At 51.5% G+C, this 27,434-nt stretch overlaps 1 protein-coding gene across 1 annotated transcript in view; it reads right to left on the bottom strand.

The window, feature by feature from the left end:
* The window catches only part of FA2H (fatty acid 2-hydroxylase), a 77,374-nt gene that overhangs the window by 9,037 nt on the left and 40,903 nt on the right, over positions 1–27,434 (bottom strand). Inside the window, exons 3-6 of the mRNA XM_039502554.1 lie at positions 12,765–12,907; positions 11,564–11,670; positions 6,289–6,461; positions 4,938–5,190 (exon numbers count right to left, since the gene is read on the bottom strand). Of these exons, the coding sequence (XP_039358488.1) occupies positions 4,938–5,190; positions 6,289–6,461; positions 11,564–11,670; positions 12,765–12,907 (676 nt within the window). The remainder of the gene's footprint in view (positions 1–4,937; positions 5,191–6,288; positions 6,462–11,563; positions 11,671–12,764; positions 12,908–27,434) is intronic.

Here is a 27,434-nt window from a genome sequence, read left to right as displayed (position 1 = left end):
AGATATCTTTAATAGATTTGATGCTAATGTTACTGTTAATATTAAACATTGACATAAATGTAATGTTAGTAAGTACCCCTGTAACAACATATAGTGTGTATGATTTTTGGAAAAATCCTTTAAGGTAATATGGTAATGATGCTTCTCAGCTATTACCTGTGAATAAACTTAAAGCTTAATACAGCAGGAAAAACATTACAAACTTGGTCTGCTATATAAAAAGAAAAAAACTTAAGGTACACCACCTCATGAATTTAATAACTAAACAGTGGAATAATTTCCCCATAACCCTAAAAGCCTGTTGAGAGTCTTTGGGTTAAGTTTAGAGGCGAGAGCAACAAGAGTGATGTCGTGGTGGGCGTGTGCTATAGACCACCAGACCAGGAGGATGAGGCAGATGAGGCTTTCTTCAGACAACTAATTGAAGTTTCCAGGTCACAGGCCCTGGTTCTAATGGGGGACTTCAATCACCATGACATGCTGGGAGAGCAATACAGCAGTGCACAGACAATCCAGGAAGTTTTTGGAGAGTGTTGGGGACAACTTCCTGGTGCAAGTGCTGGAGGAACCAACTAGGGGCCGTGCTCCTTTTGACTTGCTGCTCACAAACAGGGAAGAATTGGCAGGGGAAGTAGAAGTGGGTGGCAACCTGGGCAGCAGTGACCATGAGATGGTTGTGTTCAGGATCCTGACAAAAGGAAGAAAGGAGAGTAGCAAAATATGGACCCTGGACTTCAGAAAAGCAGACTGACTCCCTTAGGGAGCTGAAGGGCAGGATCCCCTGGGAAACTAATATGAGGGGGAAAGGAGTCCAGGAGAGCTGGCTGTATTTTAAAAAAGCCTGATCAGGGGTGCCAGGACAAACCATCCCAAAGTGCAGTAAGAATAGCAAATATGGCAGGCAACCAGCTTGGCTTAACAGTGAAATGTTCGGTGAGCTTAAACTCAAAAAGGAAGCTTACAAGAAGTGGAAATTTGGACAGATGACTAGAGAGGAGTATAAAAATATTGCTCGAGCATGCAGGGGTGTAATCAGGAAGGCCAAAACACAACTGGAGTTGCAGCTAGCAAGGGATGTGAAGGGAAACAAGAAGGGTTTCTACAGGTATATTAGCAACAAGAAGGTGGTCAGGGAAAGTGTGGGCCCTTTACTGAATGGGGGAGGCAACCTAGTGACAGATGATATGGAAAAAGCTGAAGTACTCAATGCTTTTTTTGCCTTGGTCTTCACAGACAAAGTCAGCTCTCAGACTGCTGCACTGGGCAACACAGTGTGGGGAGGAGGTGAGCAGCCCTTAGTGGTGAAAGAACAGGTTAAGGACTATTAGGAAAAGCTGGATGTGCACAACTCCATGGGTACAGATCTAATGCATCCAAGGGTGCTGAGGGAGTTGGCTGATGTGATTGCAGAGCCATTGGCCATTATCTTTGAAAACTCGTGGTGATCAGAGGAGGCCCCAGACGATTGGAAAAAGGCAAATACGGTGCCCATCTTTAAAAAAGGGAAGAAAGAGAACCCGGGGAACTACAGACAGGGGCGGCTCCAGACCCCAGCACGCCACCGGGAGGGCGGCAGGCAGCTCCGGTGGACCTCCCGCAGGCGTGCCGGCGGAGGGTCCGGTGGAGCCGCAGGACCAGCGGACCCTCCACAGGCACGCCTGAGGGAGGTCCACGAGACCGGCGACTGGCAGAGCGCCTCCTGTGGCATGCCACCCTGCTTGGGGCAGCGAAATGTCTAGAGCCGCCCCTAACTACAGACTGGCAGCCACACTTCAATCCCTGGCAAAATCATAGAACAGGTCCTTAAGGAATCCATTGTGAAGCATTTGGAGGAGAGGAAGGTGATCAGGAACAGTCAACATGGATTCACCAAAGGCAAGTCATGCCTAACTTACCTGATTGCCTTCTGTGATGAGATAAGTGGCTCTGTGAATACGGGGAAAAGCGGTGGATGTGATGTATCTTGACTTTAGCAAAGTTTTTGATTCAGTCTCCCACAGTATTCTTGCCAGCAAGTTAAAGAAGTATAGGCTGGATGAATGGACTATAAAGGTGGATAGAAAGCTGGCTAGATTGTCAGGCTCAATGGGTAGCGATCAACAGCTCGATGTCTAGTCGGCAGCCGGTATCAAGCAGAGTGCCCCAGGGGTCGGTCCTGGGGCCAGTTTTGTTCAACATCTTTATTAATGATCTGGATGATGGGATTAATTGCACCCTCAGCAAGTTTGCAGATGACACTAAACTGGGAGGAGTGGTAGATACACTAGAGGATAAGGATAGGACACAGAGGAACCTAGACAAATTAGAGGATTGGGCCAAAAGAAATCTGATGAGGTTCAACAACAAGGACAAGTGCAGAGTCCTGCACTTAGGAAGAGAGAATCCCATGCACCGTTACAGGCTGGGGATCGACTGGCTAAGCAGCGGTTCTGCAGAAAAGGACCTGGGGATTACAGTGGACGAGAAGCTGGATACGAGTCAGCAGTGTGCCCTTGTTGCCAAGAAGGCCAACAGCATATTGGGCTGCATTAGTAGGACCATTGCCAGAAGATCGAGAGAAGTGATTATTCTCCTCTATTCAACACTGGTGAAGCCACATCTGGAGTATTCTGTCCAGTTTTGGTCCCCTCACTACAGAAGGGATGTGGACAAATTGCAGAGAGTCCAGTGGAGGGCAATGAAAATGATCAGGGGGCTGGGGCACATGACTTATGAGGAGAGGCTGAGGGAACTGGGGTTATTTAGTCTGCAGAAGAGAAGAGTGAGGGGGGATTTGATAGCAGCCTTCAACTATCTGAAGGAAGGGGGGTTCCAATGAGGAGGGAGCTTGCCTGTTCTCAGTGGTGGCAGATGACAGAACAAGAAGAAATGGTCTCAAGTTGCAGTGGGGGTGGTGTATGTCGGATATTAGGAAACACTGTTTCACTAGGAGGGTGGTGAAGCACTGGAATGGGTTACCTAGGGAGGTGGTGGAATCTCCATCCTTAGAGGTTTTTAAGGCCCCGCTTGTCAAAGCCCTGGCTGGGATGATTTAGTTGAGGATTGGTCCTGCTTTGAGCAGGGGGTTGGACTAGATACCTCCTGAGGTCCTTTCCAACCCTGATATTCTAGTATTCTATGATTATTTAAATCCACCAGCCTTACATTACCATAGCTTTATTTACAGCCTTAAAATCCTCCCAAGTTCAGAAGTCACGGCTGAACGCATCACTTTAACTCTGCCCTCTTGCACCAATAGAATCACACAAGCTCAACTTCATCTCACATACTAGTGTTCTGGTCACAAGGAAAAAACTTTCTACAATTTCAGGTCAGGGGCAGCTCTAGCTTTTTTGCTGCCCCAAGCACAGCAGTCAGGCAGCCTTCGGTGGCTTGCCTGTGGGAGGTCCGCCGGTCCCACGGCTTTGGCGTACCCACCGCTGAATTGTCGCCAAATCCGCAGCCTGACTGCTGCCCTCACGGTGACCAGCAGGCTGCCCTCCGCAGCTTGCCACCCTAGGCACGCACTTGGAGCACTGGTGCCTGGAGCCACCGCTGTTTCAGGTACACATGGGGACTGTGCACAGTCCCCGTTACCTATGTCTGCACACACAAGGAAGTAGTTAAGGTTTGCTTCAAATGTAAAAAGCTCTGAAATAGGATTCTTGGTAGACTAGGAAGCATCTGTTTGCAACTGATTCAAATTAATTTTTTGTATATGTTTGTATGTAATTGTAGAGTATTAAATCTGCACATTTAATAAATCAGAGTAAGTTTCCTGACCCAAGTACACAACTTGCCTTAAATCAAGGCACATACAAACAGGGGCAGAGTTAAGGCTCAGTAGTCAGCCATATGCACTGGAATTTCCTGAGCTTGCTTTCAGCCCCCCTGATTAACAGCAAGTTTGAAGAAAGTGAATCAAGAGGGGGAAAAGCATCCCACACTTTCTTCCAATGTCAGACAGTAACTGGAGGAAAACAGAGACTGACAAGAGAACATACCACCCCTATTTACAAAGCCACGTTGGGGTGGTGTATGCGTCTGTGCCATTACCGCCAGGCTGGAACTTCTCCGCTGCATGCATAAACCTCCTGGAAACTCAAAACTGGGACCAGGCTTTTAATCAGATGTGCCTAACTTTAGATACCCAAGGCCATGTTTAGGCACCACAATAAGTGGTTGCTGAGAACTTGCAGCTTTTCTTGACCTTGGGAGAGGCTGCCAGGGCTCAACATGTATGAGGATCAGGCCACTGTTTTCTTTGCCTAAATGTGGCCTTGGGCACCGAAAGTCAGGCCCTTGTGATTAAAAGCATGGGCCCAGTTTTAAGTCTCCAGGAGATTTACGCGCACAGGAGCGGAGCTCCAGCTGACTCAGAGGAGAATCATAGAATCATAGAACTTAAGATCAGAATGGGACCATTATGATCATCTAGTCTGACCTCCCGCAAAATGCAGGCCACAAAAGCTGACCCATCCACTCTTGAAATAATTCTCTCCCTTGACTCAGCTGTTGTAGTCCCCAAATCCTGGTTTAAAGACTTCAAGTAGCAGGTAATCGTCCAGCAAGCGACCCCTGCCCCATGCTGCGGAGGAAGGCCAAAAACCTCCAGGGCCACTGCCAATCTACCCTGGAGGAAAATTCCTTCCCGACCCCAAATATGGCGATCAGCTGAACCCCGAGCATGCGGGCAAGACTCTCCAGCCAGACACTCGGGAAAAAGACTTTCAATATCCCAACATTGACCCTCGGTACTAATTACCAGAGAAGAGCAAAGCCTGGGGGGGTTATGAGACAAATGATGGTTCAGAGACATGTCACCCCAAGGCATGGATGATGCAGCCCTAACGAGCACAGTCTGACCTGCTGTCTCAGCTCTCCAGGGGTCAGCAGTGTTCGCCGGTCACATGTCTGTTCCGAGGGGGCAGCAGGAAGGAGGAGAAAGGGGCAGGTACCTGATTTTTGGTGTTCGAAGTGGTGCTTCACGTGATAAGCCTTCAGCCCATATAGGTAGGTGCCTTTCTTTGGCGAGCCGTAGTGCAGGTAGTAATGAGTCATGTCATAGACAACATAACCAAACAGTCCGCCGACAAATATGGACATGCCAAGTGCTTCAGGCAGGAGCAAGCGCAAGAGGGTGTAGAAAAACCCAATCACCAGCGATGCAGGCACGGGAGGGAAGACCAGACGGGAGCTGTCAAATGGAGACTGGAGGCAGAGAAGGACAATGGACAAGATGAGTTCCTAGCGTGTTTAAGGAACCCAGGTGCGATACTCTTCTGGTTCACGTGACCCAGAGAGAGAGAGGGGGCAACGTGAACAATTACCATCAGATCAGAAGCTACAAATACGTCTGCCTCTGCTCTCAGGGTCTACAAACAGCTATTGTGGAACCTCTGACCAGTCAAGGAGCTGTGTTTAAGGCATCATGAGTGAGCTTCCAAGCAACGTCAGAAGCGTCTACAAGAGCCTGTTGAGGTGTTAGGTTGGCTACGATGGCCAGCTCCACCTTTCAGGGGGTTAGAGTTCTTCTAGTTGCAGCAGTGGCCACTTCTAAAGCTACTTTGCCACTGTTCCCAACCCTAACAGAGCTAGAGGTTGCCAAGGCAGCTCAGGTGCCCACAGAAGGGTAAGTTTGTTAAAAGCTACTTTTAACCATCTAAGTTTCAACCTGGTCAGACCCCTACCCGGTGCAGACTGGCCCAGCTTCTTTGAGTTCAGTCGAGTGATGTTGATTTCTGCCAGCCAAGAAGCTGGCACTGCATTCATGGATTTGGGATATTACATTCACAAATCAACTCACCCAATTTCTAGTTACCCAACAAGACTCAGGGCTTCCACAGTTCCCATCACTAGTGCTAAAGCATCTACTGTTGTAGAAGCACCTCACCCTGCTTTGAGTCATTGAGAAATACAACCCTGCGTCGGCAGCCTTCGCAGGTGCTAAAGCATTTCCAGTCACCATTGAGAAATTCTAGGCAAATGCCCCTACATCTGGAGTCTTGCTGCATATGGCTTGCCATGCCATGTGCCAAGAGACTGGCAGGCTGCCACTGGAGCTGGTCCTGTGCGTGTCTAAGCACGGCTCCGCAACTTCCGTCAGACCTTGAATTTTAGCTTTCATGGCAAGGCTGTTGCTCTGGGCAAGTCTAATAGCACTGGGTGGTGCTCCTTTCCTAATCAGAGATGCCACGAGTCACGCTGACATGCATGACTAAGCTCCACAATTCCCATGTCTGAGGCTGTTATCTCCAGAGATCTGTTGTGCCACTCCCTACATTGCAAGCAGGGGTGAGCACTACTCACCTTGTGATGCTGGCCATGCAACAAGAAATGCAGTGTGATGAGATAATAGTTACTAGCAGGTGGCTTCATGTGGAAGAGAAAGCGATGGATGAGATACTCTACTAAGGACCACAGGAACATTCCCAGCACGAAGATGAATGGGAAGAAGTACTTGTGCACAGGGATGGAGTACTCTACACAACAAGGAGACATGCAGCTATCAGCAACCATGCAGCACTACCACGGATAGCGAGCAAGACGGGACCACATCACATGTCACTGCTTCTTTCACGTTTACTTTGTGCTTCCCAGATTTATTATATTTCCTCTTTAGCAGCTTCAGACATATCCACCCAGACCCTCTAGGAGGGCCCGGAGTCTCCTCTCCTCTCCCCTGCCATCCAGGCTCTGTTCTGGCAACAAGCTAGCCTTACTGCTAAAGCCTGTCAATCCTTGACTTGGCCACTGCAAACACCTCCAGTTCCTCAGTTCTTCACCCTCCAAATGCCACAGTCAAGATTCTCCTCCTCCCCTGGAGCAACACTGACCATGTCCACCCACCTCGTCCCCCTCAGATGCTTTCAGTGATCTCCATTCCTTCCACATCTCCTCCTCTCTCCAGACTCTGCCTAACTCACCCCATCTCTTCCCTTGCACCCCTGCTTCCTGTGCCCTGCCCGTTGCACCCTTTGGCTCCTTCACCCCCTCCTGACATCCTGATACCCCTCGCACTGGAAAGGGCCAGAGCCCCTCTGAATCTGCTTGCAGCAGCAGAACCACCATGTGTACCATGGAGTCTCCCAGCAAGGACTAAACCTCCCACCCTCCAACCAGATTTTTAATTGAGCAGCTGATGCTTCTGCCATCGTCTTCTGTGTATTTAAAGGGAAGGTTGCGTGGAGGCTGCTGCCAGGCTGGAGTGCGTTCCCATTGTTCCACAGACAGATCTGCCTCTGTCAGGACACTGTGCGCTAGGCAGAGAACATCAATGGGAGGGCTGTTTTCCCATGGCATGGCTCAAACATGCTTCTTTGTATGATCCCCAGTCATTTACGCTGCAGGAGCAAAGCCAGATTCTTGGGGTGTGTGGGGGGGAATGTTCACTGGAGAGGGAAGCCAGCTAGCGTGAGAGTCCCTAGCACTTGGGCCATGTGGTGCCTACCCGCTTCCCCACTAAACGCTGCTGTAGTTCGTACTTCTAGTGATACACGATACATGCAGCCTTCAGTCTCAGCCTGGGTACGCCCCTACGGTGCCGCCCTGCCCCCAAGCCCACTCCCTAGGGGATGCTTCCTGCAGACAGTAGTGCTTACTGAAAAAGGAACAAGATAATACGCCCCCCCGGCTACAGACTGTTCAACTTGCTACCAGCTGAGGCCAGGAATCTACTACTGGTTTGACACTTTAGATCTTTAAAATGGGCATGACAAGCCCCCTCTCTTGTGACTGACAGTGTCATGGATCAGGCCTCAGACAACAGCACAGAAGATTCACAATTAGCTTTTGAGGGGTGGGGGGAAGAAGGGGAGAAAGCCTCACCCTAGAACAATCAGTTGCACGGGTGACTCTCTGCAAGCGTGTAGCGGTGCAAGGGGGAAGCGCTCTCCCTAACCCATCTGAGAGCACAGTAGAGCAAACGCTGCAGTGGGCAGGGGGGCACCAATAGATACATGTTAGGAAGTCTGCCTAGTGTCACAAAGCCTTGACAAGGGCTGCTTCTGCCCCTCCTGGCTGGCTCCTAATGCAGGGAGTTTGGATCCTCTCGACAGTTGAAGATCTAGCTACAGGTTTGACTGGACTTCCCGAGTTCTGCATCACTGGCTGTTTGCACCAACCTTTTCCCGGCCTCATGGTCTTTTCACCACAGCTTAATTTCACACCTGCCCTTCTCATGCTCTGCCCCCACCCATCCCTGCTCTTTCCATTTAGCTGATCCCCACCTCACTCAACCCCAGCCCCTAACATAATAAAAATCACAGCATTACCCTGCTCTCTGCTGCCATCGCACTGTTCACCCTGCTCGCTGTTCTACCCTTTCCCCACCCGCGTCTGCCTGGTCTATGTCGGCTGTAAGTGCTGCAGGGCAGAGACCGTCAGCTACTGCGTTTGTACAGCACCTGGCACAGTGGGGGCCTGTTCTTAGCTGGCCCTTAGGCACTGCTGTCAGAAACGTGATTATTCATAAAAAAGGCACAGAGGCTGGCTGGGGGTGGGGCACAGAGGCAGCACTTCAAGTTACTTGAGACTAGTTTAAAAAAAAAACCAAAACAAACAAAAAAACACACCTAGATTCCAAGTTGAAGATGTCCCTTTAAGACCCCAGCTAACAGCATTGGACAGTGATCTGCTCCAAATGCAACGCCCCCTCCAGCCCATTGAGCTGCACCCGCGCCACCATGGCAGGCTCTGGTGGGACACGGCCACGAGAGGAGGAGATCCTCCCTCTCCCGCTGTTCACCCACCCCTGGACACAGCCAACACTGACACCAAATGGCATCTCCAAAGGAATGCAGCTCAGGGGAGGAAAACAGCACATTAGAAACAAAGGCAGCAACATGCTCTGGCTGCAATTGTTGCTGGCAGGAGGGTGGCCAGTGGGGGATTTCACACAAACAAGCCACACACCGTGCGAGGTCTGCCCAGCGCCAGCAGCACTGAAGGATGGGCTCCTCGAACAACCTTACAGAGCTACAGACTGACAGTGCTGGTCATTTCTTTTGCTTCCATTCAGCTCCAGAGTGGTTGCTGTGTGCTCCCCGTGGGTGCGACCCCTGCTGGAACTGGGGCTGTTCTCCTTGCCATGGCGGGGGGCTTGGCTGGCAGTCCCCCACTACGGGGCTCCATTCCTCCCCCTACCTAGCCACAGGTCACGAATTCTGTGAATTTCTAGGTATTGCCTGTGATCTGTCCCTGACTTTTTACTAAAAACCATGATAAAACCTTAGCCTTAAATAGGAATTACAAGCAATTCACAGACCCCTCTGGGGGGCCGGGTTTTGATGTCTGGACACCTATAGCTCTTCAAATCTGGAGAGACTCAATATCTATCCGACACCAGGATGGTTCCATTTCAGACACATGAATGCAGAGAGGGCCAGAAAAACACAGGGCATGAGAGCCAGGGTTTTCGAGACTGGAGTCAGTGATTTTTTTTTTTTTTTTTTAATCTTTGGACTGGGAGCAAGCATCAGCGGCACAGTGATCTGCCCCACCCTGGCAAAGAGTCAAGGTCTGCTCTGGGGACCCCACCATCTGAGATGGGGGAGCAGCAAGCCACTGGCAGAAACAGTCATGAGGACCCCCCCATTTAGTTAGAAACACAGCTAAAGATGGCGAGCATACCTCTGTTACACTAACAGTACCTCCATACTGAAGCTGGGAGGGGTAATCCACAGCTCGGGTTGCTGTACGCATGCTGGCTGCTGGAGCTAGTTCATGGGCAGTGGGACCACTAGCCACACAAATATATACCCAAACTCAGACTCCAAAGCTAGCAGGGACCATCACAACTAGGGGGCTGGAGCACATGACTTACGAGGAGAGGCCGAGGGAACTGGGATTGCTTAGTCTGCAGAAGGGAAGAATGAGGGGGGATTTGATAGCTGCTTTCAACTACTTGAAAGGGGGTTCCAAAGAGGATGGATCTAGAGACTGTTCTCAGTGGTGCCAGATGACAGAATAAGGAGCAATGGTCTCAAGTTGCAGTGTGGGAGGTCTAGGTTGGATGTTAAGAAACTTTTTCACTAGGAGGGTGGTGAAGCACTGGAATGGCTTACCAAGGGAGGTGGTGGAATCCCCTTCCTTAGAGGTTTTTAAGGCCTGGCTTGACAGAGCCCTGGCTGGGATGATTTAGTTGGGAATTGGCCCTGCTTTGAGCAGGGGGTTGGACTAGATACCTCCTGAGGTCCCTTCCAACTCTGATATTCTTTGATTCTATGATCATTTAGTCTGACCTCCTGCACATCGCAGGCCACAGAACCTCACCCGCCCACTCCTGCGATAGACCCCCTAACCTCTGGCTGAGTCACCGTCATCCTCAAATCATGGTTTAAAGAATTCAAGTTACAGAGACTCCATCATTTACAGGGTCAGACGGGATTGTACTTGGGTGCCTGCTACTATTTTTAGCATGGTAGTTCCAGCAGAGCTAGCACGTGTACATCTCCCCAAACTGGAATTACATCTCCTGGCCGCTGTGTAGAGACACCCAAAAGGGCCAAATAAGGTGTTCTAGTGAAGTGGGACAAAGAAGAAATGGCTTCTGTCTTTGCTCAGGATCCGGCCATAGGGAGCTGGATAAAGCAGGCCTGCGCAGGTGTGTCTGGAGTGAAGCTGAATCTGGTTCCAGCGCTGCAGTTCATGTGCTCAGTAAAAAGCTTTGGGGGCTGGACTGACAACAGAGAAGTGTTGCAAACTTGGCACAAGTCACTGGATTGGTACAATATTTTCTTCCTCTGATACACCTTGCCCAAAACCACCACTGTGAAGGATGGATTACAGCTGTCCCAGACCACAGCCCCCAGCAACCAGACTTCTGCAGCAAGCCAGTGATCTGGTGCCGCCCACAAGCCCAGAATGGGGCTGGATGCGGACAACTGTGGCTGTGACTGGGTTTAAAGGAGACTGGATGTTATTTCAAAAGCTGTACTTGACAAAAAGGGTTAATTTGCCGCTGTTCCATGCAACTAATTGTAGCTTCAAACATGCATCAGTGGGGTGGGGTGGGGTGTTGGAAAGCAAACCAGCCATCCCCTCGTCCCTCTACGTACAACACATGTGTACACACGCACACACACGGATTTGACCCCTTCATGCTAGTGGGATAGCTTGTGCCAATGTACATGCTAATGACTCCCATCAGGAAAGCGGGGATGCAGGTGAGTGCAATTGCTTAAGGGCAGGGCTGGCTCCAGGCACCAGCATTCCAAGCTGGTGCTTGGGGTGGCAATCTGCAAGGGGTGGCAGTCCCTGTTTTGCCCCCAAGCAGCGCGCCAAATTGCCGCTGCGGACAGCGGGGGCAGTCCCTGTGCCTTTAGGGCGGCACACGCATTTCTGCGGTGGCGGCAATTCGCAGCAGCTTCTATGTTTAGCTGTCTGCGGCGGCTTCAGCTAAACATAGAAGCTGCTGCCAAATTGCCGCCGCAGAAACACACCTGCTGCCCTGAGGGCACACGGACTGTCCCCGCCGCGGCGGCAATTCGGTGCACTGCCTGGGGCGGTGAAAACTGTAAAGCCGGCCCTGCTTCAGGGACCCGGATTAGACAGGGACAGGTGGAGCTGTGCTGGAGTTCAGTACCTGTTGTGAATGACGAGAAGAGTCTGGTAGTTCCCTGCGCAAGAGCCGCGTAACAGAACCAGCTGAGATACAGCACCACAGGGATCCACACCATGATAACGATGTACCTAGAGGATGGAAGAGAGGAATTCATTTGAGCAAATTCACAAGCTTTCTCCAGGCTCTATGGCAAACTTAGGGCTTGTGCACACTACCACTTGTGTTGGTATAATGTACATCACTCAGGAGTGTGACTAAGCCACGCCCGAGTGATGTAATTTACACGGAGCTAAGTGCCAGTGTGGAGAGCACTACGTCGGCAGGAGAGCTTCTCCCGCAGACGTAGCTACCGCCTCTCCTGGAGGTGGAGTTCTTGTGCCTGCAGGAGAGCTCTCTCCCACTGGCATAGAGCGTTCTTCCCGGATACGCTGCATCAGTGCAGCTGGGCTGCTGTGGTGCATCTAGTGCAGACTAGCCCTTAGTTATTCCAAATAGGGCCCATGCTTCAGGGGATACCGAGTGGCCCCAAAGCCAGCGTTCGGCTGTCCTACACTTCACAGGCCCTTGCTTCCTGCTCAAGCTCAGAGAGAAGGAGGAGGGGACCCAATACAAACTACTGGGAGAAGAGCTTTAAGCACCCGCAATCCTACATCCTAAAGGAGCAGGCCCCAGTACCAGAGGCTGCTTTGCAGAGGAGTCAGCCCAGTGGCTTGGGCTGTGCATGACCACGGCAGAGACTCAGGCTCAGTTTCCAGGTCTCTTTCTTCCCATCCTAGGAATGCTGTGGAGGAAGCACCTCACATTGCTCTGCAGCTGCTCCCCTTCGCCTCATCACCTGAGGGGCACTGAGGGACGCAGAAGCAAGTCTCACCACGGTCACTGTGGATACAATATTGACTGGAGGGTGGTAGATGACGAGGCAGAGAGCCTGAGGGCTCCAGAAACACCTGATGCCCCAAGACACATCCCATCTGGGAGCTTCTTGTTATCTGAGCTCGGCCCATGGCGGAGCCACCGCACTGAGCTGGCTTTCCCTGCTGGACCCCAGGAGCTCCCTGTCCATCCAACAGGACCAGCTTCCTTCCCCTTCCCCTGGGGACATGGTCTCACAATGAATCTCTATTTTGAGATTCTAGTTTTGGGCATGACAAGAAGCACAAGCCCTGGGGGAGAGATCAGACAAGGCCAGACCTGCGGCAAGCCCCCCTCAGCTGACACTTACCATGCTGTCTTAGAGAGGGACTCTATGAAATCTGAGTGGAACAAGCGAATTGGCCGGTCCACAGGCTGATGCACCCACTCGTCATATTTCTCCCCCAAATGGCCCACCTGCCAGAGCAATGGTTTGTGCCAGTCCACGAGATCCTAGAGGAGCAGAGAACAGGGGGCGAGATCTTTTACAATCAAGTCACTAAGCCATTTTACATTCCTCACCTAGCACAATGCCTTACTGTGTATTACTGGTTGATGAGCATATCTCCCATGGACCATCAGGGTGAGCCAGATAGCTTGTGCAACCAGCATCCAAGAACTTCTCCTCTGTACAAAGCAACACCTAAGGGGCTTTAGCCGGGCTAAAGGTTAAGATTGCTACATTAATATGAGCTAGGACACTTCCCCAAGCTGGGGAGCTGGCAGGTTATGCAAAAACTAAAAATGGTAACATCGTATGTCCATCATAGAGTGAGCTGTTCGCTTCAAGGAGCTGAATCTATTAGAGTCAGGTGGGTAAGAAAGGGCTCTCCCTTAGAGAAAAGGCTAGGGGTTTCATAAGCCCGGAGGGTGCAGGAGAGATATCGTACTGCTGGCTAAATGATGGCAGAACAGAATTAGAATCAACTCTCCGTATCGGAAATGCTAAGTGCTGCTCAGTTTAACACTCGTTATTTATTGAGCTGCTCTATGGGCCAGATTTTTTTTTTTCTAGCATTTAAAGTATGGAAGCATCCAGAGGGTTTTTTGTAAGACACTGTTTATCTGCACTGTGAGAGACACAGTGATCTCTGTGATCAGACAGACAGATCCCTGTGGCAAGCTGGCCTGCTAAGTTATGCTCAAAGCCCCCTGTAGCCCCTGGGGGTTTGTGCAGCAGGATGAAAGTTCTGTGGCAGCTTTTAAAATTGAATATGAAAGTGACCCCCCCTCAATCAGTGCTGTGACCCCTGGGTTACAGACAATTAAGAGCTTCACTGCAGGAGTCGCTGGTGGGGCAGAAGGAGCAGGAGGCCTGGCAGCTGGGTGTGGGACAGGGAAGACAATTTAGAGTGGGGATGATTCAAAAATGCTCAGTGCTGGCCTGATGTTGCTCTCCCTAAAGTCAATGGAGCCAGAGCACTTACAAACATCCCCACCCTTGCTTTATCACAGGCAGCGAGTAGAAGAGACCAAGGTATTGTGGCTAGATCACTGGCATGGGTGGCAGGTTTGTAGAAATTTTGGTGGTGCCCAGAACCCGGCCCCCCAACTCCACTCCACCCCACCACCTGCCTAAGGCTCTGGGAGAGGGGTTGGGTCGGGGGAGGAGGTCTGGGGTGTAGGTCCTGGGCTGGGGATTAGGGTGCAGGAGGAGTGCAGGCTCTGGGATGGAGTTTGGGGATATGAGGGGGTGCAGGGGGATGAGGGTTGGGGCTGAGGGGTTCATGCTGCCAGGGCAAGGAAGCACAGGTGGCTTTATGGTGCCAGGTGATGGAGGCCCACTGCACGTCAACGAAGCCGACCAAGACGCTAACCCTATCTCCCACAAACAGCAGGGTGAGCCAGATAACCTGCGGTGCTCATGTGCAAACACAGCAAGGCCTCAGGCGCTTTCCACAGGCTCAAGGTGAAGGCTGCTGGATCATTATGTGCCGGAGCACGTTTCCAGGCATCCAAATCCTGACAAGGCAAGGAAACAAACTAGGGTGACCAGACAGCAAGTGTGAAAAATCGGGACGGGGGAGGGGGGGAATAGGAGCCTATATAAGAAAAAGACCCAAAAATCGGGACTGTCCCTATAAAATCGGGACATCTGGTCACCCTACCCAAGAGGAAGGAGCTTACAGCATTCGCTAGAGTTTGTAGTTACTTGACTAACAATTGCGAAGAGTTTGCTGAAGGGACAGGGTTTGTTCCCCCAACTGTAGCTATAACTGTGTGGCCCAAACTGAAGGGCACCAAAAAAAAGTTACACATGCCAGAAGCAAGTGCCCTGGGATTCGTTCCTCTCAGGGTGGGTGACAGGCTCCATTTCTGAGACACGCTGGTTGTCAGTAAAAGAGGGCCCACCAAGCATGCGTGGAGTAGAGGTAACTGTGGGACTCTCAGGAGAGGGAGAGTTGAGCTGGCAGCATCCGTTTCTGCCTGCTGAAGCAACTGGTTAATGAGGCCGCCTGGCTGCTGACCATGCCCTACGGTTCTGACTGTGTGAAAGGTGAGTCAATCTAGGGAGATTGAAATCGCTTCCTCCTTTATCCCTCCCATGCTCAGGGCAGATAACGCTCCAACACAGCTACTTGGCTCTGCATTGCCCAAGGAAGTCAGAATGTCGCCATGTTATGAGTCATTTGGCTTATCTGAAGGACTGTAGTGTCACGTACCAGCTCATAACAGTGCCTGCCTGTGCCACTCCCCAGGGGCACCCTGGGTTGTGAGTATAGGTGGCAGGTATTGTAGGTTGGGGAACTCTGTGCCTCCTCAAACAGCCTAGTGTGGCCCCGCTCACACTCCATCCCCAGGCCACCTGCTGCTTGCTGTTCGCTCTGGCCTCCAGCAGGGGAGGGGGACAGAAGGGGCAGGGGCCTTGGGCAGAGGCCAGAGACTAGCCTCCTCCAAGGACGCGTTCACCTGCCGCCCATGGTTGTGAGGCACCTCGCCAGCACCTGCCCTCAGCATGTGACAGCTTTGTCCCCAGCCTCTGGCAGCACAAGCCCTGCCTTCCAGAACTCTGCAGGCCTCACTTCCTCTCTTTCCAGTAGAGACAGGGAAGTGTTATTGCCATTATACAAGCATCCGGAACAGTGGGTGCTGTTCTGGTCTCCCATGTTTAAGAAAGATGAATTCAAACTGGAACAGGTGCAGAGGAGGATGATCCAAGGAATGATAAACCTACCTTGTGAGAGGACACTCAATAAGCTTGGCTTATTTGGCCTCATCAAATGATGGCTATGGGGAGCTATGATCGTTCTCTATAAATACATCACATATATAAATACCAAGGAGGGAAGGGAGTTATTTCAGTTAAGCGCCAATATTGGCACAAGAACAAATGGATAGAAACTGGCCATCAACAAGTTTAAGCTTGAAATTAGAGGAAGGTTTCTAACCGTCAGAGGAGTGAAGTTCTGGAGCAGCCTCCCAAGGGGAGCAGTAGGGGCAAAACACCCAACTGGCTTCAAGACTGAGCTTGATAAGTTTATGGTGGGGATGGAATGATGAGATGCCTACAATGGAACGTGGCCCACCGGTGACTGCCTGGAGCAAAAATCCCCAACAGCCAGGGACTGGGCACTCCATGGGGCAGGCTCTGAGTTACTAACAGGGAATTCTTTCCCAGGTGTCTGGCTGGTGAGTCTTGCCCACATGCTCAGGGTTTAACTGATCGCCATATTTGGGGTTGAGAAGGAATTTTCCACCTGGTCAGATTGGCAGAGACCCTGGAGGTTTTTCGCCTTCCTCTGCAGCATGGGGCACATGTCACCTGCAGGTTTAAACTAGTGCAAATGGTGGATTCTCTATAACTTGAAGTCTTGACTAAAGATTTGAAGATTTCAGTAACTCAAGGCTTGTCTACACTACCAAGTTTTGTTGCCAAAAACTTCCTTTTGGCGACAAAACAGCAAGAGTGCACACACTACGATAGCACTTTTGGCAACAAAAAACCTCCACCCCTACGAGAGACTTTTGTCTTTTCCCCTCCCTTTATTGTCGACAAAGAGCCAGTGTAGACACTGCTGATTGTTTCCTTGACAGAACTGGCTTCCACCAGTATCCCCCAATAGCTGCCCTGATTGCTCTGCTCAGTGTTTTGACCTCTGCTACCCTGCAGGCATGCGCCCTCCCCTTTCAAAGCTCCGGGAAGTATCTGTGTGCTGCTCCCTTTGGGAAAGAAAGAGCAAATCATTGGACTGCTCCTGTTCTGCCCGGCACTAGGAACACAGCAGCAGGGGGAGGGGGACAGACCCTGTGCTGCTTTGCCATTCCTCCACATGGAGAGCTCACAGAGCTACTCGTAATGCTGCTCTCGGCAGCGGAGGGGGCTGTGGGAGAACTCGGAGAGAATCCCCAGATGTGCAGCAATCAGCTCTTCCTTCCCATGGAGTCTGGGCCCAGCGCCAAAGGGGCCCAGAGAGAGGCCGGAGTGATTCCACGCCCTGGCATTGGACTGGCCCCGGCCACGCTGCCAGCTCAGCCTGGCAAATGCCATTACCTTCCAGCAGGGCCAGGGAGTATGGCCAGGGGCCAGGGTGTGAGGGAGTGAATCTCTGGAGGTATGTGGGGAGCTGCTGGCCAGGGGTCTCTTGGGGGCGGTGGGAAGGGCTGCGTGTTGGGATGCTGGGCAGTGGGGTCTGAGTGAAGTGCTAGGTAGTGGTGGTGATGGGCTGCGGGGAAGTGCCTTGGGCAGTAGTGGTGTGGCTGGGGGGGGGGATGCTGGGCAGGGGTGGTGGTGTGCAGGCCGCTGTGCATTTGTGGTGGAGAGTCTGTGTGTGGGGTTGCTGGGCATAGCACTTCCGGGGGATGCTGGGCATAGGGAGGCGGGGGCTGGGGGCAGGGCATGGGCCCACCCCCAAGGGGAAGGGGCACGCTGGCAGCACAGGGCTGGGCGGGCCAGTGAGAGTCTGGCAACTGCCAGTTTGAGTACAGTGCCCTTGCCCTGGGCTGGGTGGAGCGGGGCCGGTCCCACCATGCTCTGCCCTATTGCCCCTGGCTGGCCCCTCGCTCTGGGGACCGACCTCCCCACGCTATCCTCCTTCGCCCCCATGGGGGCCCACAAATATGTTTGGTGCTGGGCCCACAGAAGTTTAATCCGGCTCTCTTCCCACAACACTGCACTGTAGGATACATACCCACAGTGCATTGCTCACCCTGTCGCTGATGGTGTCCTCAATGTGGACATGATCTGCCGACAAAGGGAGCAAGTGTGAACACCCTTCGACAATTTTTGTTTTGTCGACTTTTGGGTGTTGACATAAGCCCTCAGTCTATTATAGGAACGGATGGGTGAGGTTTTGTGCCCTGCAATGTACAGGAGGTCAGACTAGATGATCATGATGGTCCCTTCTGGCCTTAAAAAGTCTATGAGTCTATACAGGTAGCGATAGGTACACACTGATTTAAGAGTCCTCAGAGTTCTCGGTAAAGTCCAGTCCCTTATCTACAGAATACTCACAGAATTACCAGGCCTGATATTCCCAAAGGAGCAGTGCACCACAGCTAACTAGTTATACCTTGCAGTGTGCTTAGGTCTAATTTATAGTGACAACGACGATGGAGTTTATAATCAAAGAACAGAGATTCAAGCAGGGCTTTGGAGCGGGGCCCAGAGCTGAAGGGTAAGGCAGCTCTGGAGCAGTGGAGCTGCAGGTTTTTGCCTGGAGCTTGCTCCAGAGCTGGAGCACAGCTCCAAAGCCCTGGATTCAAGTGACAGCAAGTACGAATATTAGCAACAAATGGTTTCATGTAAAAACAAAAAATCAGTAACATGCTTTATAAAGATTAAACTTAGCTCACAAGTTCTCCTCCTGTCAGGTTACATGTAAACAGATAGATGGATAAACAGCTCTTGTCTGAAAGAAAATTCACTTTTCACCTTTGCCAGTGACTAGACCCTAGACACAGGCTGTAAGAGCGTAATTGTCAGTGTATATACACAGCTCCTTACATGACAGCTGTCCGTGCATTTCACAGCTGTATTGAAGACCAGTGTGACACGGGCTTTTATCAGAGATCTCACATTACATTCTTTGGTGAACCAGAATGCATGTACCAGACCCAGGGGATTCCTGTAACCCTTATGCACCCCCTTTTGCCCTCTGCCTGGTGGCATCAAGAGGTCCCTGAATCACAGCGCAAAAATCAATGAAGAGATAGGCAGGTGAATTGGAAAAAAATAAATCACTATTCCTTGGCCTCACCACCAGCAGGACCGTTCTCTCTTTCCCACCATCATCACACATGTGGGCTTCAGAGATATCTGCTGTAGGGTCGCTTTGCTGCACAAATGAGTGCACTTCAGAACTACCAAGCTGTGACCTCCTCCCCAAGCCTCCCCTTAATGCTCAATGCCACAGTAGCGGCTCCCCACCGAGTTTCACTGCCAGTGTCTCCACGACTGGCACTTCCAGGCCGAAGTAACACTTCTAAACGGGTTCTATGTGGATTCTGCCTGGTTTCTTTCTGAAGCATAGAGATGGGCTGTGCCCACAGAGTTCAGACCCAGGGATTTAAGATTCCCTCTCACGAAGTCAGCAGGTATTTGGATCCTGGATCTGAACTGGGATCCAAAACAGAGCACATGGGGGAAAGAGAATCCTGTAGGAAAAACAAAGTCTCTCTGTACACCCGAGTGAAAGACAGGAATTGTCTAGACCTGTGCGACAACTTGCCAACACAGGAGGCTTTGCTCATGCTACAGTGACACCACCTTCTTGTATTGTAGTTGCCAAAGGGCCTGGTCACAGAGGAAATCACTCTCTGCCTCTCCCATCCCTCTCAGTCCCAGTTGGTGAAACCTACAAGACCAGGAGGATGGAAAAGGCCCGTCCGCACAAGATCAGTCCACCGAGTTCATGTCCAGAACTGTTCTTCCTGGTCCCCAGACTAATTTGTACATAGTCACTTGGCAGAGCGGTGCAACATGTGTTAGCTGTCAGATCTCAGAAGCAAGTCAGGGACGCTTGTTTTTCAAACAGGGACAATTTCCCTCCCACAGGGAGGGTCACACAGCCTCAGCATAACTCCCATTGATGCTCAAGTCAAATTTGAGCACTAATTTGATTTCTTCCAGCCCCTGCCTCTGACAGCAGTGCTTGGGAAGCAGCCAGTGGGATGGTGTGGGCAATTCTCCCATGTAATTCTCTCGACATGGCTGTGGGAAGGCCAAGGCCCACACAGGAGCTCAGCGCAGATGGTGGAGCAGCGTGACTGCGGGTGGAGAAAGGTGCCGGCTGCTGGGACCAGAGTCCGCTCTAAGCACCAGCTAAGGAAGCAGGTGCCTGGGGCGGCAAATCTGAAGGGGCGGCAATCCATCCATTCTTGGGGCAGCACTCCAACTCCCCCCCACCCTTCTTCAGTGGCTGTTTGGCAACAGCTTTTTCTTTTCTTCTTCAGTGGCCGTTCAGCGTCAGCTTTTTCCATTTCTTCTTCGGCGGCAGCTTTTTTTTTTTTTTTCCCCTTCTTCCTTTTGCTTCGCGGCTTGGGTGGCAAAAAAGGTCAAGCCGACCCTGGCTGGGCCATGGGGATTCTATGGGCCAGAGTGCAATGAAACAGGAAGGAGAAAGGAGCTGCAAAGTGAGGACAGAGCCGTGGGACAGCCCTATAATTCTCTCGACAGCCTCTGCCTCGTGGTCCCCTCCTCCACAGCTGCATGCCTGGGTAGTAGATCAGACACTAGTGGAAAAGTTTGATGTTCCTGACACCGTTCTTGCTCTAGAGTTCCTGCCACCCGGGACAATTGTTTAGGAGTAAGCATCAGCCCAGCAAATAAAGGAGAGAACATGCAATTTGCTTAAAAAAAGCACTCGGTTCTGAGGATCAGAGCTGGACCTAGGCACCTGCAGACCCGGCAGAGCAGCCTGCCAACAAGATCCCAGCAGGTCTCCGCAGTGCAAGCACAGCATGGAAATGCGTGCAGTCCTCATGCTCCTGCAGGGAGCAAGGGAAGCTCGCGGGGGAGCAGTCTCTGCTCTAGGCCATCTGTCATGCAACTGCAGCAGGCAGTTCCAATCACGCACTCATTCCCTTGCCTGCAGTGAGACAGAGGCCGGCCAGTCACTCGAGCCCAATAGTTAAGTGGTTTCTGTTCCCATCAGGCTGTGGAAGTTCACACCCCAGAGAGCGGTTTCCATGGAACCATTCCCTTCTGGGGCCATGACCAGAGGCAGCTAACGGTGGAGTTTCAGAGGGAGAAGCTGCAGACTCCGTGTTTGGAGCCAGTGGGACGTGGTGAGTGGCGCTTTTGGGCCAGCTGTGGGTTGCTCTCTGTGTACAAGCTGTGGTGGGGGGGTGTGTGGCTCAACCCTTGGAGCTCTGTTTCCCCCCCCCCCCCCCCCCGCCCCGTCCCAGGATCCAATGGCTGGAGTGGAAGCTAGACAAATTCAGTCTGGAAACAAAGTGTACATTTCTAAGGCAATTAGCCACTGGAACAATTGACCAGGGGTCATGGTAGATTCTCCATCACTGACAATTGTTAAATCAAGATGGGAGGTTTTTCTACCAGCTCTGCACTAGGAATGGCTTTGGGGTGGGCCTCTGGCCTGTGCTGTACAGGAGATCAGGGTAGATCATCACAATGGTCCCTTCTGGCCTTGAAATCTAATCACCAGGAAAGCGACCAGCACACCAGTCTACACAGTCAGGGCCCTGGCACTCCGACCCGGGGGAGAATGGCCCAGACTGGGCAGAACATTAGAACTCGGCTAATACATGAAGCAATCACACCTGGCCGATACTGCCCTTATTTAGGTAGAGGGAGGTTTCGTCATTTATAATCTTTCACACTTAAAACTATTAAGAACAAAATCATCAAACCCTTCCCCATACCGTAGATGAGTTCATTCATGAAATACAAGAGCTGGGCCCACTCCTTTCTGTCCCACCCTGGCTGCTCCCTGCAGGCCCCCCGCTCCCGGGGGCTGGGGAGGGGGACTCTCCAGAGCAACAGGCAGTGCTAAGATGCCCAGGCATTGTGTCTTCCAGACCAACAACATTTCCTTGGGGCTTAACGCAGTGACTTCAGCAGGAAGTGTCTAACTGTCTCATCCGCTCCTCCCAAAGAATCGCTTTGCAACCGCAGTCTGGTTCAGCCACATTTCTCAGTGTCCAGGCTGCTTTGCTCCAGGCAGTGTGGGTGGGTTAAGTGCTTCCCCGGCCATTCCCTCCTCTCCCCCGAAGGGCCCAGGGAAGGAGAGAGCTGGCTCAGCCAGCAGTGTGTTCCAGACTCAGCTTCCCTAGGGAAAGGTGGGGAGGCGTTGTCAGAAGCTATGCCGGGAATGGCACAAAAGAGGAGAGGACGAATTGCATCCCAGGTAGAGAATGGGCCCAGGGTGGGTAGAGGGAAGGCTGCTAGCTCCACCCGCAGGATGGGCCCCAGGAGTAGCCACAGACTAGGGCCAATTCGCATCAGCTGCTTCGGGCAAACCAGAACCAGCTCCATGTTCGCAGTGTCACTCCCAGCTATGCTTGTGGCCTGAGCGTAAGTGGCAGAAGGGAACGTTCCTCATTTACCACCTTCCTTCCCTGGCGAGGGGAATTCCCTCTCCACAGCCATTCACTCCCAGCTGGCTTTAAATGCAGCCAGACACAGTGATTGGACTTTGCACTTCCAACACTTCCTATCCAAAGCACTTGCAGGCCTCTAGAGTCTCCCGCCATGGTCAGGTATATAACCCTGCCTCATAGCGTATCTGCTTCATCGCTGCAAAGGAGCCATTCCAGGAAGCTGCGTTACCCTCTCAGTTCAGAGCCTAACAGCTAGTGAGGTCAAACTGTTTGTGTGGGGGGTGGAGATGCAACCCTGCCCTCCCCTAGCTCTGTTAATAAGGACGCTTGACAACCATATGTTATGAGGGGACGCTGATGGATGTAACCTGCATATTGAGCAAAATCTACTTGCCCAGCCCAGGTTATGGTGAGGGCGTGCGTCTACCTGGAAACAGAGCGTTGCGTGTTGGCAGGCTGAGCAGGAGAGAGAGGCTGGCCACATGGCAGGGAACTGGGGCCTGGAATGGTGAGGAAGGCTCAAAAGCAGGGGAGGAAGCATCTCCTTGTAAAGGGGGAGACAAACGAGGCAGGTCAGGCAGGATTCTGGAGCTGCGCTAACAGTTAATATGCGAGTATGTTCCAGACTAAATTTTCCAGGCCTCAGGTGCCTCCCGGCTCTCTGCAGGGGGCGCAAAGAGATATTGGTTTAGAGAGGCCTCACGGGGATATGTGCAATTCTGGATACCCGCAGACACAGTAAAAACACAGCTACCAGCCGACAAGGGAGCGTGGACAATGGGGCTTTACCCATTAAGGAGCCTCTCACTAGCTATCTGGGGCAGCAGCATCTCACTCCAACAATGAACCATCTGGGGGTGTCAGGCTTGGGGCTCATATTCAGCCTTTCACCCCTTTTGGCTCCAGACACACTGAGGGAGCCTGCTTTGGAGAGACGTCGTGTATCAGGATCCTGCTACAACAATCCTTGCGTCCTATGGTGGAGGATGCAGCCAAGAGTTTCTTAGCTGGGAGTGCGGGAAAGGAGCTTTTGGGTCATCCAGCCAGTTCTCTTACAAACAAGAGCAGTATCAGCTAAGAACATAAGAACGGCCGTACCGGGTCAGACCAAAGGTCCATCTAGCCCAGTATCTGTCTACCGACAGTGGCCAATGCCAGGTGGGAGTGAACCTAACAGGCAATGATTAAGTGATCTCTCTCCTGCCATCCATCTCCATCCTCTGACGAACAGAGGCTAGGGACACCATTCCTTACCCATCCTGGCTAATAGCCATTAATGGACTAACCACCATGAATTTATCCAGCTCTTTTATACACTGTTATAGTCCTAGCCTTCACAACCTCCTCAGGTAAGGAGTTCCACAGGTTGACTATGCGCTGTGTGAAGAAGAACTTCCTTTTATTTGTTTTAAACCTACTGCCTATTAATTTCATTTGGTGACCCCTAGGGGAATAAGTAAATAACTTACTTATATTCCCCTTGTATTATGGGAATAAGTAAATAACTTTTCCTTATCCACTTTCTCAACATCACTCATGATTTTATATACCTCTATCATATCCCCCCTTAGTCTCCTCTTTTCCAAGCTTCTTGTTTACTGTCAACCCTTCTGTAAAGTTAGAGCACTCAGACTTCCCGAGCCACTGAAGAAATCCATTTCCAGGGCTTACAGCTCAGGAAGGGCTATGGTCCAGTAACCGAGCTAACAATGCATTGCGCTGTGGCACCACTTGTTATGAAGTGCCTACTGCCTGCTCCCAGAGAGCACCTGCACCGACCAGGGCTGACCGGGGGCGAGGAAGTGGGGCAATGTGCCCCAGGCCCTGGGCCCCACAGGGGCCCCCACAAGAGTTTCAGGGGCCCTGAAGTGGGGTCCTTCACTTGCTCCCGGAAAACTCTCGCGGGCCCCGGGCCTCCAGAGCTTCTTCTGCTCTGGGTCTTTGGTGGTAATTCAGTGGCGGGGGGTCCTTCTGCCCCGGGGCAGAATGACCCCCTTCCGCCGAAGACCCGGCACTTCGGCGGCGGGTCCCGCTTCGGTGGTAATTCAGCGGCAACCCCCCCCCCACCCCCAGTCTTCAGAGCACTTCGGCGGCAGGTCCCGGAGCGGAAGGTCCCCCCACCACCAAATTACTGCCGAAGCGGGGGCCCCCCCGCCACCAACGACCCCAGGGCCCCTGAATCCTCTGGGCGGTCCTGGCACCAACTGCAGGACTGCATGGCTCCACACCACAGGACAGCAACTCTGCATTGATATAGCACAGCTTGGTAAGACTAGGCACACTTTTTCAAGCCAGTTCTGCCATTTCTTTGTGGTCTATTTTTAGTTCTCTTGGACACAGAGAGAGAACGCGTGTCCTTTCTCTCTCCAAAAGAGCTAGAGGCTGAGCTTCAAACACTGAGCAGTTTGTATGAGTACACACACACACTTTAGCCAACCGCCAAAAGGACTACACCCTTTGCACGCCCTGTCCTCCCACTCCACCTACTGCGGGCACCTTGCCCAAACACCTAAGTATGTTTGACAAGTTATTAGGCAGCCAGTTTAACCACACTCTGGCGAGAGTCCCTGCATCTGCAAGGGTCTTAAATGCTGGACAGTCGTATTGATTTCTCTGGTTAGAAGTGTGCCCCTGCCCAAATCACAGCTGTGCAGTACAAAAGGGTACCTGTCTCCCCAGCTGGATTTGTGGCCAAAGTGCCAAGGTAGATTACCCAGAATGTAACATCTCTAGCTGCTGCCCTCCTCACCAGGTCACTCTCACTGGGTGTGGACACAGCTTTGAGTATTAGGGGAACCTTCGCTTTTCGTTTCCACACCGTTTGGGGCAGGGAGGGCAAAGCCCTACCTACCTTTGATCTCCCGGGCACGGGCACGTTCTCTAGAAAAGCACTGTTCTATTCCACACCCTTACACTAGTGACCCTCATTTTCAAACAGCCTCAACTTTGCAGAGTGCAGCACTTATGAATAAATTCAGCACCTTCATCTTGGAGCAAAGGAGTTGTTTTTAATCACTTTTCAGCGGAGAGAAGTCAGATTGCACTTTGACTCCCTTTATGTACGTGCTGAAGGATGACCGAGTTGGAACAGCTATGAAAGGCCGATAAGGCTGGGAGTGACTGTGCAAGACCACGGAGGAGGGGACTGGAAACATCATTCACTTCCCCATTCTTCAGCCCTTCTTTTTTGTTGTTGCCTTACCTGATAGTGCTGCAAGGAGTGGCCTTCACAGGGAGCAGGGGTTTGCCAGGGTGTGGGCTTAATGCCTGAGGGTGGAACGGATCTGGTAAGTTCTGCAATGACTATGGTGGGCGTTCAACTTGATGCAAATGAGCCTGTGTTGCCTAACACACTGTATGACCTCAGGCAATGGTTCTCAACCAGGGGTACATGTCATCCAGCTGGGAACATCAACTCAGCTAAATATTTGCCTGGTTTTACAAGCTACATAAAAAGCACTAGCAACGTCAGTACAAACTAAAATGTCATACAGACAACGACTTGTTTATACTGTTCTATAGACTATCCATTTCAGTGTAAATACAATAGTTATTTTATAATTATATGGTAAAAAATGGGAATAAGCGATTTGTCAGTACTGGTGTGTTAGGACACTTTTGTAGGTTTAGGTCTGATTTTGTAAGCAAGGAGTTTTTAAGTGAGGTGTAACTTGGGGGTGTGCAGGACAAATCAGACTCCTGAAAGGGGTCCAGTAGTCTGGAGAGCTTGGGAGCCACTGACCTAGGCAGTGGACAGTTCCATGCGTCAGACCGACTCTGGACATACCTCACTCCAAATGCGAAGTCTGTTCCCATGTGGCTGCCCCTCCACAAGGGCAGATCGGAGTCTGAGCTCTGCTCCAGAGCAAGAGGGAGGGAGGGAGGGAGGGGGGATTGGTTTGATAGTGTTTCGGTGGAGGTGTTGCTTAGGCTGGGGTTCAAAGGTGCCAGAGGGCTTGAGGCTGAGCCAATGTTCTTAGTTAGAAGTGACACAGCCTGGCTCTGCAACACGGGTCTCCTTGCTGATGCTCAGGGTTAGCGTGCAGAGGAACTGCTCACAGTGAGATGCAAGGCTGCTGCCAAAGAAACCACCTCCTGCTAATCACTCCTGCTACGTTATTTAGCCACACCTGGGTGACAAAGCATAAGCAGCCCCATCAGCTAGTGGGGTGTGGCAGGCAAATTGACTCAGTCATGTATATTTCAAGAGACACAGCAGCTGCTGCCTGGCAAATCTCAAGCAGTCTGGAAGCAGCCGTGAACTGCAATCCTGCTTCTGCCGCCAGAAAGCCACCTCCAGTTAAACCAGGGAAGTAAGTACTTGAGAGCGGATCAAAGGTGGGCAGGTTGCAGCCTCCTTATCAGAATTGTAGCATGCTGACTCTCTGGAGTGGATGGGTGTGGAGGAGGGAAAAGCCTCTTGCACACTAACTACATATGTCTCCAAGAGAACCACCATATCAGTGTATAACTTGCTTGCCTGAGTCAAGGCAGTCAGTCATGGGTTCACGCCTTGCACAATGACTTAAGCTCATATCCAGTGGTGATGCTGGAGCATGGTACAGAAGGAGGGGCAAGCTGCATTTTAAGAGGCATTTCCTATGCTTGAAGGGTAAAAGCTGAAGATCATAAAAAGGTACACATTAAAGGGGAGTAGCATCCTGCCCAGCATTCCCCTGCATTTCTACCCAGGCTCCGGCGTCCAGACTGACAGAACTAATGGAGAGCACTACGCAGCCAGGGCAAGCCTAGTGTCTAATGTCCATAGCACTTTGTACACTCACTACTGCAAAGGAAAGCAAATCTTGTCCCACGTGAATCTGTGGATCTACACGTGCATCTACTAATCAAAGAGCTCCTGTTGTAGCAAGGTCATTGTATCCACTCAGTCACTTGAGCACTAGCAGTTCTCTTACCCAGCGTCAGGAGCAACCCACAACGTCCATTGTGGTGAAAGGCTTATTCTTAGCAAGTTAAGTGTCAGTGCCTGAGATGAGGGCTGGCAATGGGGAATGTGGCACATAAGCAGTAGACTCAAAACTCAACTCAGACAGGAAAGGGCGATACTGGTGGGCAGAGGACAAGCAGGAGATCTCGCAAACACTAGGACATGAGTTTGTCTGTAGAACATCAGCAAGGTGCAGAGTCATTCTTGGCTCTGCGCTGTGTCTGGTAGCACAAGCTGCAAAAGTGGCCAGGAAGGCCTCTTTCCACCTCCAACTGGCCAAATGTGTGCCTGTTCCTCATGGGCAAAGACGTGGCCTCAGTAGGGTAGAGGAAAGCAGGGACATTGCAGGCAATTTCAAAACACGGCAGTGCATCCATGTAGGAGAGGTAAATGAGAACAAGTCACACCAGAGCTGCCTCATGCTACACTAGACCTTCATTCCTATTGATCCAATTCCAGGTCAGCTTCAAAGCCCTCAATGGGCCAGTCTGCCGGCTACCCAAATGGAGCACCGCTCCTTCCAGACTCTCT

This window comes from Mauremys reevesii, linkage group 16, assembly GCF_016161935.1.
Source record: "Mauremys reevesii isolate NIE-2019 linkage group 16, ASM1616193v1, whole genome shotgun sequence".
In the NCBI taxonomy this organism is placed as follows: Eukaryota; Metazoa; Chordata; order Testudines; family Geoemydidae; genus Mauremys; species Mauremys reevesii.
Note: the sequence above shows the minus strand (reverse complement) of the source record. Positions and strands in the feature narration are given on the sequence as shown.